Here is a 14,165-nt window from a genome sequence, read left to right on the forward strand (position 1 = left end):
TAATGCAGACAGGAACCAACAATAAACTGCGGGCACTTATAATGTCCCTAGCATCTTCAGGGATGACGGCAGACTATATAATAAAATATATCCAATGCCAAATATGTTCATACTGCAGAGGACCACGGACGCGCTTCGGTTCATGCGATTCCTATTCCCAATCACGTTTTACACATAATTCAAACAAGTTGGAAAAGACCATTTGTCAAAAGCAATACCAAAAGCTCAAACTTTAACAAAGTCGAAACCATTGCATTGTTAATGCTTGTTTACCTAGTTGGGAGCAGTTGTGTTCGAAAAATCTTATAGAAGGAAGCCGTGTATCCATCCAGCCCTCCCCCACTTCCAACAGATGGCTCTACAGTAAACAGTCTGGTCTTCCTTCCCACCTTTACAGTTATGTATTATTTTGTTTAAAAGGTTAATTCCTGGCATCGTGCTGCAGTGTGTCTTCTCCCTCTGTAGCACACCATTCCCAAATATGACAAACACACTGAACAATGTGCCTTTTTCCTCCCTCGCAGGGTATCGGAGCCGGTGCCAAACACAGCAGAGACCTCTTCTCTTACATGTCTGGACAGCGCGATGAGAGACAAAAGATGGTGTAGCTGGTGACAGCACAGCAACTCTTGCCCGGGAAGATAGTGGTTGATCATTGCCATTTGGAGGTTAGATTTGCTAAGACCAGAGGGTAGCGGTGTTACTAAGATATAACCAGAGGGGGGAGAGAGAGAGTCAGTGGATTCGGTCTCCCTTGGTAATGCGAACAAACAAAATGGAATCCACTCAGGGAGTGGTGGTGGTCCCTAAAGTGATGGGGAACACACAGTGTTGTTTAAATGCCCCTCCGGATGCGGCGTGCTACAACTCACGGCTACGCAGGAGCACTAAGTAGTGAACTATGTGAGGGGGTGTGTTTACTAAGAGAGTGACACTCTGAAGTGGTTGTAATACCTTAATTCGTATACCTACAACCCCACTTTGCACATTTTTAACAATACCAGCCGAGGACGTAATAAATTATTTTTTCCTACGTGCCAGGTATTTTTTAGATTACTCACTTTTTCACCTCACTTCACTCACTTAGTAAACACACCCCCTCACATAGTTCACTACTTAGTGCTCCTGCGTAGCTGTGAGTCGTAGCACGCCGCATCCCGCAGAGGGGTGCGAAGGCCCCGATGATGAAGCATGACACCAAGGGGCCTGTTGGTGTGTGAGGGGCATTTAAACAACACTGTGTGTTCCCCATCACTTTTGGGTAGCGGTGTTACGGCAGGCGCTAATTAGCCACCTTCCTGTCAGTAGATGATTTCCTACCGAGAAAGGTCATACACCCAAATGGCAATGATCAACCACTATCTTCCCGGGCAAGAGTTGCTGTGCTGTCTAAAAAATGTATAGGTTTGCTAAGTTTCTCTAGGTGCCGCCTGAGCTAGGGTTCAAAATCCATAGCTAGGCATTTTGCGAAAACTATAGCTTTCTGGGATCCATTATTGCTTGCACACCCATTTTTACCACTAACTGGAAGGAGGTTAGAATGCAGCTAGATGGTGAAAGCTTGAAAGCGGTCACTTCCTTCCATGATGCCACCGCAGTTAAAAGAGCTTAGCTTTCTCTCCTGTGAAGTCGCAATAGTAAGCATTGGGGTTTCCGATCTACTGCACACGTTGATGGCTTCCATTGAAACACAGGTTACTTTACATTAAAAAATGTTTTATCACTTGAATAATCGGGAGGAACAGAACGGATTCCATACCCTTTGGTCAGCTTCTGAAATCACAGGATGCGCCTACACGAGCACATACCTCTGAAAAACAAATGCAGTGATAAAACTATAAAGAAGTAGAACATGATGTGAAGTTGCTTATAAATCCTATATGAAGTTTTAAAGGAAGACTTTTCTGCTGATTGAAATATGGCAGCAGTAAACTGTAAAGCATTCACTTTAGACCTGATTGTTTTGGGGAAGTAGTTGACAAAGAACAGAAACCTTACATACACCCCTGATACTCAAGAGATAATTTTATCGTCACAAAATTGTGGAAGAAATGCTCATTTGTTTTTCAATTGTTTTATGTTGTGCTATTGAAATATATCAATATCCTCCCCCTCCTATCACCCAATCGAAAGCAAGAAATCACAACATGCTTCATTATTTTCTGATCTGATAGCACCTCAAAATAACTGGGTGGATCCTACTCTGGAGCTATTGCCAAATTACTTTGTGGTACCCACCCAACTTAGAAGTCCACACTATAAATCTGCGGTACATTACAAAATCTTTTGAAAACCTCATTTCGTGACGTAGACAAAAATTAGGAGAAATGTGCCAGATTGGATGGTCATAACTTTTCTTGGAGTAAAGGTTTAATTTTCAAAACCGAAATTGCTCTTCATTGAAGCCTGAATGCTCTTCCATGCTATGTTTAAGATAAACCCAGACGTTCTGCGCACTGGCAAAAAATAAGTAATGCATCTTGTTTCTTGTCTCCCCCCGCAGGCAGAAAAGACCATATACTGGAGCCTCTGTGTTTGCCAGAAAGTCCAGGTGGCATCGCTGCATCTGAAGGTTCTCCATCTGTGCCTTGTATTTTCTGTGAAGAATGTGTCCCCTCAGCAGAGCAGGAAAAGCTTCTCAAGCACATGATTATAGAGCACAAGCTTGTTATAGCCGATGTCAAGCTGATTGCAGATTTCAGATGGTAAGTTGTGCATTTGGAAAACTAATAAAATATATTGATGGAAGCAGTAGTGTACATTATTGTCTCCAAATATGTTTAGATTGATAGATACACGTGCAATGCTTATATTTTACTTTTAACAAGTTAACCCCTTCGCTGCTAGGCCTCCCCCCCCCTCCTGTGGTAAGCCTTTTTTGGGGGATATTTGGGGTAGTTTTTGCTTAGGCCCCTGTAACTTTTTGTCCACATAAGGTATTCAAGACAAATTTGCACCCTTTTTTCCAACACCCTGAGAATTCTAACTGTACTCAGGGTGTGTGGATTACCATTGAGGGGGACCCAGAAATTTGCCCAAATACATCTTTTTTTGAATTTGAATGGGAAAAAAGTGCTGTAGAAGAAAGCGTCTTTTTTTTTTTTTACCTGCAGATGGCATTAACCCCTTCGATGCTCATGACGAGCTCAGCTCGTCATGAGGTACACCTCTCGAGTGCTCATGACAAGCTGAGCTAGTCATGTAAAAGGGGATTCAGAAAATATCAGCACAGGAGGAGGATCAGCTTAGCACCCAAGGTGTTAACAAATGGTTTATGGTGCTGAAATCACCATCTTCTCAGCTTTCAGGGACAGACAGACTTTTGTCAGAAAACTACAATTTTCTACACAGTTTTGGCATTTTACTGGGACATAGCCTATTTTTTGTGCTTTAAACCTCCTTCCAGTTAGTGGTAGAAATGGGTGTGCAAGCAATAATGGATCCCAGAAAGCTATACATTTCGGAAAAGTAGATAAAAATCTGAATTCAGCAAGGAGTAATCTGTGTAGATCCTTCAAGGTTTTTTTTATTAGAAACTAACAGTTGAAAATAAAAAATATTGCAAGTGAGTTGAAAAAAACAGCCATTTCTGCCAACGTTTTCACCTGTAATTTCTTCTAAGTATGGCAGATTTTTTAAAGCAAACTTAGAAACTTCTGTTTGTGGGGATATATAGGACTTGTAGGCTCACCAAGAACCTGAGGAATCCAAATCCAATTACTGAGCTTGTCTTGCAATGGTTTATCATTGTGTACCGGGTATATAGCAATTCATTTGGTAAAACAAAAAGAGTGAAAAATAGGTACCAAGGAAATCTATATATTTCTGAAATGGAAACAAATATAGAGTTTAAAAGTAGTGTTATTTGCACATCTTCAGAATTGTGGGTACCCATACTAGCATGTGAATTGGAGGTCATTTTTAAAAATTACTTCTTTTTTTTACAAATTGTCTTACATTTGGAAGGCAGAAATGCAAAGAAAGTCAATTGGTAATAACACTTGTTCTACTGTTATGTGTTCCCCTAAGTCTCCCGATAAAAATGCTACCTCACTTGTGTGGGTAGGCCTTGTGCCGCGACAGGAAAGGGCCCAAAACGCAACATGGACACTTCACATCTTTCCAGTGAAAACAGACCTTTTTTTGCAAAGTGCCTAGCTGTGGATTTTGAACCCTAGCTCAGGCGGCACCTAGAGAAACCTAGCAAACCTATACATTTTTTAAAACTAGACACCAAGAGGAATCCAGCATGGAGTGACTTGTGTTGATCCCACCGGGTTCTGATAACCAGAATCCCTTGCAAACCTCAAACTTTGTAAAAATGAGTAAATAAATAAATACCAACAATCAAAACACACATTTTCCTCACATTTCTGTGATGGAAAGTCCTTGAATCTTGGAAACTAACCCTACCCACATAAGTGAGGTACCATTTTTATCCGCAGACTTTGGGGAATGCAGGGTGGGTGGAAGTTTGTGGATCCACCTTCCATGCATTCCCCAAAGTCTGCCGATAAAAATGGTACCTCACTTATAAGGGTAGGCCTAGTTTCCACGACAGAAAACAGCCCACTACGCAAAAGGGGCACATCACGTTTTTCCAGTGAAAACTGACGCTTTTTTTGCAAAGCGCATAGCTGTGGATGTTGAACCCTAGCTCAGCAGGCATCTAGGGAAACCTAGCAAGCCTATACATTTTTTAAAACTAGACTCCCAGGGGAATCCAGGATGGGATGGCGTGTGGCTCTCACCAGGTTATGTTACCCAGATTTCCTTGCAAACCTCAAACGTTGTAAAAAACATATTTTCCTCACATTTCTTTGACGGAAAAGTTCTGGAGTTTGTGTGGATCCACAAACTTCCATCCATCCCGCTTTCCTCAAAGTCTCCTGATAAAAATGGTGGCTCATTTGTGTGGGAAGGCCATTTGCCCGCGGCAGGAAAGGGCCCTAAACATATTGTGGAGACATCAAAATTACCTATCACAAAACGACATTATTTTACAGCGGGGGGGGGTCACTTGGGTTTTTGGCCCGGGGCTCGGCGGCCAACTAAGGAAACCTACCAAACCCTGACATTTCTGAAAGCTAGACACCCAGGGGAATCCATTGAGGTATGGCTTGTGTGGACTGCCCGACGATTTCCCACCCAGAATCCCCTGCAAACCTCAAATTTAGCTAAAAAAAACATTTCTCACGTTTCTATGTGGGTAAGCTGTGGGATCACTGGCTGACACACATTTCCCACCACCCAGCGTTCTCCCAGGTCTCATGATAGAAATTGCAACTCACTTTTGCGTCCCCAACACAACATTTAAAAATCCCTGGTGTCTAATGGTTTCTACCCCACTTGACGGCAGATGGGCCTAAAAATATATGGCCGATCTGCCCCCAAAGGGGGCAGAAACAGCAACAATGATCACCTCATAAAGGGGAGCGACCCTTGACCAAGGGGCCGCGCCCCAACAACATTAAATAAATCCCTGGTGTCTAATTGCTTCTGCCCCAGGCCTAAACGGAAGGCTGATCTGCCCCTAAAACAATCACTCCCATAAAGGGGGCTGACCCTTGCCCAAGGATCAGCTCCCTAACATCAAAAAAAGTAATCCCTGGTGGCCTAGTGGGGCACACAAAATTCAAAATAATTTGCCGTTTTGCCCCCCTAGGGAGCAGAAACGGCCAAAATAATTGCTCCCCAAAGGCAACCCTTAGCCAAGGGGCCGCACCCGCCTAATATGAAATTGATAAAACAAAAAAAATCCTTGGTGTCTAGTGGGCATTCTTGCTGCACGATTGGGCCCCATGCGCGACAGTGAGACAGGAATGCTGCAGGAGACATCGGAGCAAAGGAAAACACTTTCCTTTCCTCCAAAGCCTCTTTGCTTAACCCCCCACCCTCCCCAGGAAGAAACAGAAGCAAAGGGCTTCCAGCTTGTCCGGTTGCCTCTAATGAGGTGAAGGGTGGCCAGGGGGGAACAGTGGAAGGGCTCCGATGCCATCCCTGGTGGGGGCCCGTAGATAGGAGCCATCCTTCACACACACCGTGACGTCGGACGGCTCTCGCTCGACCGACGCACGCAATGGGTTAAGCTCAATAACTTCCTGTGGTATCCTCAATTATGTAACTTTCACGTTAATCATGATTTTGACATTATATTAAAGAGCACTAATCTGGTTTTGGCGCAAAACAGATTTATATTACCTACCATGAGCAGATCACCCTTGACTGATAAAACTGTTCATGAAGATGTCCTGCTATGAGGGTAGTGCCTACTAAACATTAGAGCCACTGTGAAGTGTGCTGTGCTGCACCTGAGAATGTGATTCCTAACTGCACACCCTTATGTCAAAGAGAATACTGTTGGACGATACAGTGCTCCTTAGCCTGGCTGTTAGTTGCATGCCTCAAGACTGGACTACTGCAATGCCCTCTATGTGGGCATAAATAAGAGCCTTATTCATCATCTGCAAATGGTCCAGAGCACTGCGGCGAAGATGGTCCTTAATCTCCAGAGACTTGCCTCAGCCTCGTCAACCAGGAGAAGCCAACATTGGCTCCCCATTCCGTCTAGGATCTCCTTTAAGATTCTTTGTGTTGCCCATGGGGCTCTTCATGGTACCAGCCCAGAGGGGATCAGGTCACTTGTTCACTCCTACTCCCCTAGTCGATCTCTTCGCTCTTCCAATAAAAATGTTCTTGAGGTTTCTAGGTTTGTTAGAGTGAGATGGGGTGGCAGAGATTTTTCCTCGGTTGTTCCTAGGTTATGGAACTCTCTCCCCCCCCTCCCAAACTTTTAGGGCAACCCTCGCTTGCTCTGTTTCGCAAAGCATTAAAAACCTGGCTCTTGGGGGGCGTGGCCAAGATGGCGGCGGAGTAGGACGCCTTTCCGTGCCGCTCCGGCGCTGATCCAACAAAGCATCTAAAAGCAAGATCTTGGGGGTGCCCACGAGCCCCTACAGTGGAGGTGGCGACCGCCTAGCGGAGCGGCGGACTTTGGTGGGGTCGCCGAGGCGGTGTGACCTCGGGGGCGCCTAAGAGATCGACCGTAACCCGCGGCCTGTGAGACCCCGGGCTTTCCGGACATCGAGGCCCGGTGCGGGCGAAGGGCGGGGCCCCAGATCCGCATGCAGACACTGAAGTAGACGGACGGCCGTTCGGGACTGCGCTTGGGCGAAGGAGGTCCTGACGACCGGACCCGGATCGCACCACACCTGGGGGAGGTGGTGCACCGGCCCCCTGGCACTGCAGTGGTGCTCGGACGACCAGCAGCACTCTACTATCTACGCCATCCAGCCCTCCCCTCGCGGCTGGCGCCAGCGGCCTGTTCGAACTTTTGAGGCCCGGGGCCTGGGTGCTGTGCAAAGCCGTGACTGCAACGGGGCGAGGGAGCGGCTCCCCCGCTAGTTGGTGGTGCGACACGTGCCGGGCGGAGGCCAGGGGGCCGAGGCAGAAGGACACCGGCTCTTGGGGGTCCCCGCCTTGGGCACAGGAGGTTCCCACGGATTGAGTGCGTGTGAGCGGAGGCCTGGGACCCCTTGGTGGCGACGGTGGGCGCCGAGCACTTGGTCTGCCTGCAGGCCCCACTACTCTCCATAGCCACGTGGAGCCGGCGCAGGGCGCGGGGAGCCGCCATGTCTACTGTGCAGCGCAAACGGAACCAGGGGAAGGACAACGCCTCGAAGGCCTCCCAACAACCGGCCTCCCCTGGGGCGAGTGGCTCATCGAAGCACTCGGACGAAGACGCCCCGGCGACGAAGGCCTTCATGTCAGAGTTGTTTGCCTCAATCAAGGAGGACATATCCGAACTCAGAGCGCAACTCGCCTCCGACCTGCGGGAGGTGCGGAGGGACGTGGACGGCATAGGAGAGAGGGTGGCGACCCTGGAAGACAGGGATCTGAGTGTGGCCACCGATGTTCATATGCTCCAGCAAGACATAATCCGCCTCACCGAGCAGAATCTGGACCTGCAACTACATACGGAGGACCTTGAGAACCGCTCCCGTAGAAACAACATCCGAATACGGGCGGTGCCATGGGACGGTGAGGCGGGGGACCTCCGGGGGTACGTCCAGGAGCTGTTTCTCCAGGTCCTTGATGACGCAGACACGAAGGAGATACAGATGGACAGAGTGCACCGGGTGGGATTGCCACGGCGCGGGGGGGACCCCCCCCTGACATCTTGGTGTGTGTCCACGATTTTCAACTTAAGGAGAGGATTCTTCGGAAAGCCCGGACCATCGAGTCGCTGCAATTCCGGGGTCATCGGCCACAACTGTACCAGGACTTGGCTGCATCCACCTTGCAAAAGCGGAGGGAATTCCGTCCTGTCACATCGTTTCTGAGAGAGAGGGGCATCGCCTATTCCTGGGGGCACCCTTTCAGGATCATCTTCAGATGGCAAAACCGCCTGGCCCAGATCCGTACGCTTCAGGCGGCAAAAGAGCTTTTTGGACTGGAAGATGTGCCGTCCTCGCAGGCCGCGGAGGCCTCCTCGTCTCGGCGGCGCCGCCGTTCGAACTCATAGCACAGGGTGGGGCGCTCCCCCGTCAGTTCCCCTGCTAGACAGCGTCCGGACCTTTCTGCCAGCCTGCAGGAACGAGGAGAAGCGGTCGCCACGGTGGCCTCGGCCACGTTGGCCGACTCACAGCATAGCTCTGGGGCGGCCTAATCCCCGAGGAATGGCGGATCGGCGCCGGAGAGGCTCAGGCCTTCTGATCGAGGGTTCTGTAAGTACTCTGGTGGGAGACGACCTCGATTGAGGCCAAGGGGAATAGTGGTTTCATTCCTCTAGCCTGTTGCTTGATTGGGGGCTTCCTACGGACTTCGGCCTTCTGATCTCGATGAGTATAGTTATTGCACTTTTTTTTCTGATTCTGTACAATGTTCTGTATTGTTTAGGGGGGGGTTTGGTTGAGGGAGCATGGGGCTGGGGGGGGGGGACCCGTGACGGGTGGCCTTTGGGGATGAATGCGGAGTGTGAGTGGTGGAATGCGTGCCATGCTGTAGTGGGGTTGATCCGACGACTATTCTGGAAGCGTTTGGGAGCACGTTGCCGGGGGGAGGGGTGGACTGCGATACGGGCGCCAATTGCATTACTGACAGCGGGATCCATGCTTTGTGTTTATCATGCCAATTAGTATAGGCACATGGAACGTCAAGGGCTTGAACTCCCCTCAGAAAAGGCAGAAGGTCCTGAAGTATGTTGTAGACCATCACCTAGATGTTGTGGGGCTGCAGGAAACTCATTTGGCACGGAAGGATGACCTGCGGCTCCGCCACAGGGCGTATCCCATTGTGTACCGGTCCTCAGCTATCACGAAACATCAGGGAGTGGCTTTAATGTTTAAGGCGGCGTTGCATTTTCAACCTATGGGGGTCAGCAGCGATAGGGAGGGGCGGTGGCTGATGGTCAAGGGGCACGTTCAGGGTAGGCTATGTACGTTTGTTGTGCTCTACCTACCCAATGCAGGTCAGAATAGGTACTTACAGGAGTTACTGGTGAAGGTGGGGGACTTTGCAGAAGGTCTTGTGTTCATGATGGGTGACTACAATTTGGTGTGGGATGGAGAGATGGACAGCTCGGGGGGGTGGCGGGCGGACACGGGGGTCTTTTCTGGGGCTACGCAGCGAGGGATGGAGGAGATGGGTCTAGTTGATGGCTGGATGTTTTTTCACCCTGATGTGAAGGACTATACGTTCTTCTCCCATGTGCACCGCTCCTACTCCCGTCTGGATTATGTCTTCCTTAGTCAGTCACTTAGGGGGGACGTTTTGGATGCCGCCATTCTCCCGATATCAGTGTCGGACCACAGTCTCATGGTGCTCACGCTTCGTTGGTCGCCTCCTGACACCGCGAACCGGAAGTGGTACTTCCCGGCTTCGGTGGTCAGGGACGAGGTATCCCATCAAGCCTTACGCTTGGCCATTCGGGACTTTTTTGTCTGCAACCCCCCGTCGGACACTTCCCTGATGACCACGTGGGACGCCTTCAAAGCAACGATCAGGGGGACATGCCTGGGCCTCAACTCACAATTGAACGCTTTACGTAGGAAGGAGAGGGAGGAGCTAGAGGCCGAGGTGCTCACGCTTGATAGGGAGCACAAAGCTAATCCCTCGAGAATAACTCTGCGTCCCCTGACGGCGGTGAGGGGCAAGCTGAAGGCACACTATACGAATAGGGCCGAACTCACCCTACTGCGGCTGGGACGGCACTCATACTCCAGTGGGAACAAGATTGGCAGGCACTTGGCCCGACAACTGAAGGACAAGAGGGAGCGTGAATACATAGGTGGGATTAGAGATACTGCGGGTGCGCTCCATCACTGTGATGGGGCGAAGGCGGACGTCTTTGGCCGCTTCTACGCCGCTTTATACAAGGGGGAGGAGCTAGATCCTGCTAAACAACGGGAGTTCCTGCAACGCTTATCGATTCCGCAGGTCTCAGGGGCCTGGAACGACCTACTCGATGCCCCGATCACGAGGGAGGAGGTCCTCTCTGCCATCAAAAACTTGAAATTGCACAAAGCCCCCGGACCCTTTTTATCAAACCTATGCGACTGAGGTGTGTGACTTCCTGGTCGCCCTCTTTAACGATATGGTTGGCCCTGGAGTGAATTCTGGGACTCTTGCTGAGGCAGTGATCACGGTCCTGCCGAAGCCGGGGAAGGACCCGGAGCGGTGTGCCCCGTACCGCCCCATAGCCCTACTCAATATCGATGCGAAGCTCTACTCGGCTATTCTAGCAGGTCGCCTACAGGACCTGCTGCCGACGATTATCCACGCGGACCGCCAGACGCACGATAACACTAGGAGGGTAATCCACCTTATTGAGAAGGCGGACAAGTTCCACATCCCGGCGGTCTTGGTGGGGCTGGATGCAGAGAAGGCCTTCGACCGAGTGGACTGGAGCTTCTTATTCCTCACGTTACAGGCGTTTGGTTTCTCCGATCGATTCATCGCGATGGTGAGAGCCAACTTTTGCAGCCCGCGCTCGAGGGTGGCGGTGAACGGCCACTATTCGGCCTTCTTCCGGCACTAGGCAGGGGTGTCCCCTCTCGCCCTTGTTGTTTGCGCTCAGCATCGAGCCCCTAGCGCTGGCCGTCCGGGAGCACGAGGGGGTGAGGGGCATCCCATTCACGGGGGAACAGCACAAGATCACCCTTTTTGCGGATGATGTCCTGCTGTCAGTGGCCGACCCCGCTAACTCTCTTCCGTGTGTGAGAGATATATTGCTGGAGTTTGAAGCGGTGGCCGGCTTCAAAGTTAATTATGACAAGTCGTATGTCCTGAACCTGACCCTTTCTCAGGCCGCGGTGGCACAGGTGAAAGCGACGACGCCTCTTGCCTGGGCCTCGGGCTCCATTCTATACCTGGGGGTTCATCTCACCCCTACGGTGGGCGGCCTCTTCGCGGCCAACTTCCCGCCCCTCTCGGCCAGGTCGCGGGCGGAACTGGAGAAATGGAAACCAAAATTCCTATCCTGGCTAGGACGGGTACATGCTATCAAGATGGTCCTTCTCCCCAAGTATCTGTACTTGTTCCAGGCCCTACCGATCCCATTGCCCTCCGCTTTTTTTAGCCACCTTAAATCGATGATGTTAAAATTTGTATGGCAGGGGGGCCGGGCGCGGCTTTCGTTTACACTCCTGCGACGCCTGCGGAATGACGGGGGGGGTCGGCCTTCCGGACTTTCACCTCTATTACAAAGCGGCCCAACTTAGAATTATGGTGGAGTGGTCACAGCAGTTTTCCGACAAACACTGGCTGCATATGGACCGGAGTGTGGCAGGCCGGTCCATCTGGGACCTGGCGTGGAAGCCGAAGCGGGACCGCCCAGCAAACGCGTATATTAGTACCCCTACGGGGACTACGCTGAAAGTCTGGGATACATTGGCGGGCGATGAGAGGTGGACGACCTTTCCATCCCCATTTACTCCCTTACATTTCAACCCGGAGTTCCCACCGGCGCTCCTCGAGGGCCCCTTTGATGGCTGGAGGGAGGGGGGCTGCCGGGCGCTACTTCACCTATTCCACTGCCCCGACCCCCTGACGTTTGGGAACTGCATGCGGGACTACCAAGTGCGGCCGGGGGAGCGATACAGGCATCTACAATTGCTCCATTGGGCCACGTCGCCGGGGGTGCGGGAGGCTGCGACGAGACCTCTGTCCGACTTTGAGGCCTTTCTCCTGAAGACCTCCGCCATGAAGGGGGCCATCTCCTTTCTCTACCAGCTGCTGCTCCGCTCGGCCCTTTCCCCCCGACCGCGCTACATGGAGCAATGGGAGGAGATGGTGGGGAGGGATATCACTGACGGAGAATGGTCAGCACTCTGGAAGGACATGACGCAATTTAATCACTCCATACTCCTGAGGGAGGCGCATTTCAAAACTCTTACGCAATGGTACATGGTCCCGGCTCGACTCCATCGCATCTACCCAGCGGTCACGGACAGGTGTTGGAGGGGCTGCGGCCTCCTGGGGGACTTCCGCCACATTTGGTGGGACTGCCCGATTATTAAACCCTTTTGGGCCGAGATCTTGTCCCATATTAAGGACATTCTGCGGTACCCTGTTGACGACTCCCCGGGATTCGTGCTACTGGGGTTGAGAGACCCTGGCCTTGAACACCAGACTCGAGCCGACAAAAAAATCCTTTGGCTATGTCTTGGCGCGGCCAAACTTACGTTGGCTTCGGCCTGGAAGCGCAAGGAGGCCCCGGCGATCTCCCTTTGGCATGCTAGATTGTGGAGGCTCTTGAGTCTCGAGAGAATGGCGGACATATTTTTAGGCAATTACAAAAATTTCAAACATGTGTGGGGTCCCTTGGTGTCCTTTCTCTCTGCGGGATTACCTTCGGCAGTTTGCCCGGCTTCACTGAGGAATTTACATTTATTTCAGCTCTAGAGTATGCATGTTGGATGACTGGAGAATACGAGCGGCGCCGTCACGGGTGGGGGGAGGGGGGGAGTTTTGGGGGCAAGGGGTTGGGTGCTACTTTGGAACACTTATATCGATGAGAGGAGGCTCACCTGGAGAACGGGGCACTTCTGGACTACTTGTCGGCTGCACTAACTGAGCGACCCCCTGGTGGGGGATGAGTACGGGACTGCCGACGCTCACAGCAGACGACTTTACTCCAATGGCTTTCTGTGTGGCAACTCTACCTCCTCTTACTTTAATGCTTTCCCACTGTGTGGGACCCGCTATGCGCCATATGTGGTACCTTTTGTTTACTGTTCATTTTTCTTTGTCTGCAAAATAAAAAATTTTACAAAAAAAACCTGGCTCTTATCTAAACCTGTAATAGCATACACCAGTGGATTACATATTGGACAACCTGCTTGGCGCCTTGATGCCCTTGGGCTAAGTTGCGCGGTAAAAGACTCCCTTCATTCATGCCATTTTGCTGAATACATATGGGGCTTACAAATAACTAGCTCTTACTGTTTGTATAGGGCTTCGCATCAACTTAGACTAGTAGATGCTGGAAGCCGAGCTCCCTGCTTCCAAGGGTTGACAACAGACTTATTAATCAAGCATTCCGACACTCCATTGGCTGTATGTAAAACCAGGAATAAAAGCTACCCTAGATTAATGCCACACGCTAAATGCAAGCGTTTGAGGTAGCTCTGACCAATATACTGCCATCTGGCATATTCCTCAACGACCCAGCGCAGCCTCTTCTGGCCGTAGTGAACAATTATCTCCTGACACGGCCCGGGTTCTCTACTTATAAAAAACAACAAGGGCACCCAATCGAGTCAGCACAGGACCTCGGGGAACATATGAGTAAAGACAACAGCGGTCCTATGCAAGGAGGAATATAGTCAGTAGGTAAATAAAACCTTTCTCTACCTTCTATCCACTCCGCTAACCATGACAATTTGTAAACGTCTGGGCACAGGCTTGTGCCCATCTCCAAAAAATTGTTGAAGGTATCTCCTAATATTGTGGTACTAAATTAACTATTAGACCTCTGCCCGGCTGGGCAAGTCAATTTACAATATAGTTTCCATTGTGTCTATATTTACCTATTGACTATATCCCTCCTTGCATAGGTTCTCTACTGGCCTGAAACAATAGCCAGAGGCGGTGGCAGAGAGGAGTGGCTGACCACAAACAGGCCTGACTGTGTGACTGGAGTGCTCTGTCCTGGGCTTTTGAGC

General features: G+C 50.5%; 1 protein-coding gene across 1 annotated transcript in view; it reads left to right on the top strand.

The window, feature by feature from the left end:
• Window positions 1-14,165, top strand: part of ZNF277 (zinc finger protein 277) — a 602,005-nt gene that overhangs the window by 110,309 nt on the left and 477,531 nt on the right. Inside the window, exon 2 of the mRNA XM_086919306.1 lies at window positions 2,504-2,705. Coding sequence (XP_086775432.1) covers window positions 2,504-2,705 — 202 coding nt within the window. The remainder of the gene's footprint in view (window positions 1-2,503; window positions 2,706-14,165) is intronic.

The sequence above is a fragment of the Lissotriton vulgaris genome, chromosome 1_1 (genome assembly GCF_964263255.1).
Source record: "Lissotriton vulgaris chromosome 1_1, aLisVul1.2, whole genome shotgun sequence".
NCBI classification, from domain to species: Eukaryota; Metazoa; Chordata; class Amphibia; order Caudata; family Salamandridae; genus Lissotriton; species Lissotriton vulgaris.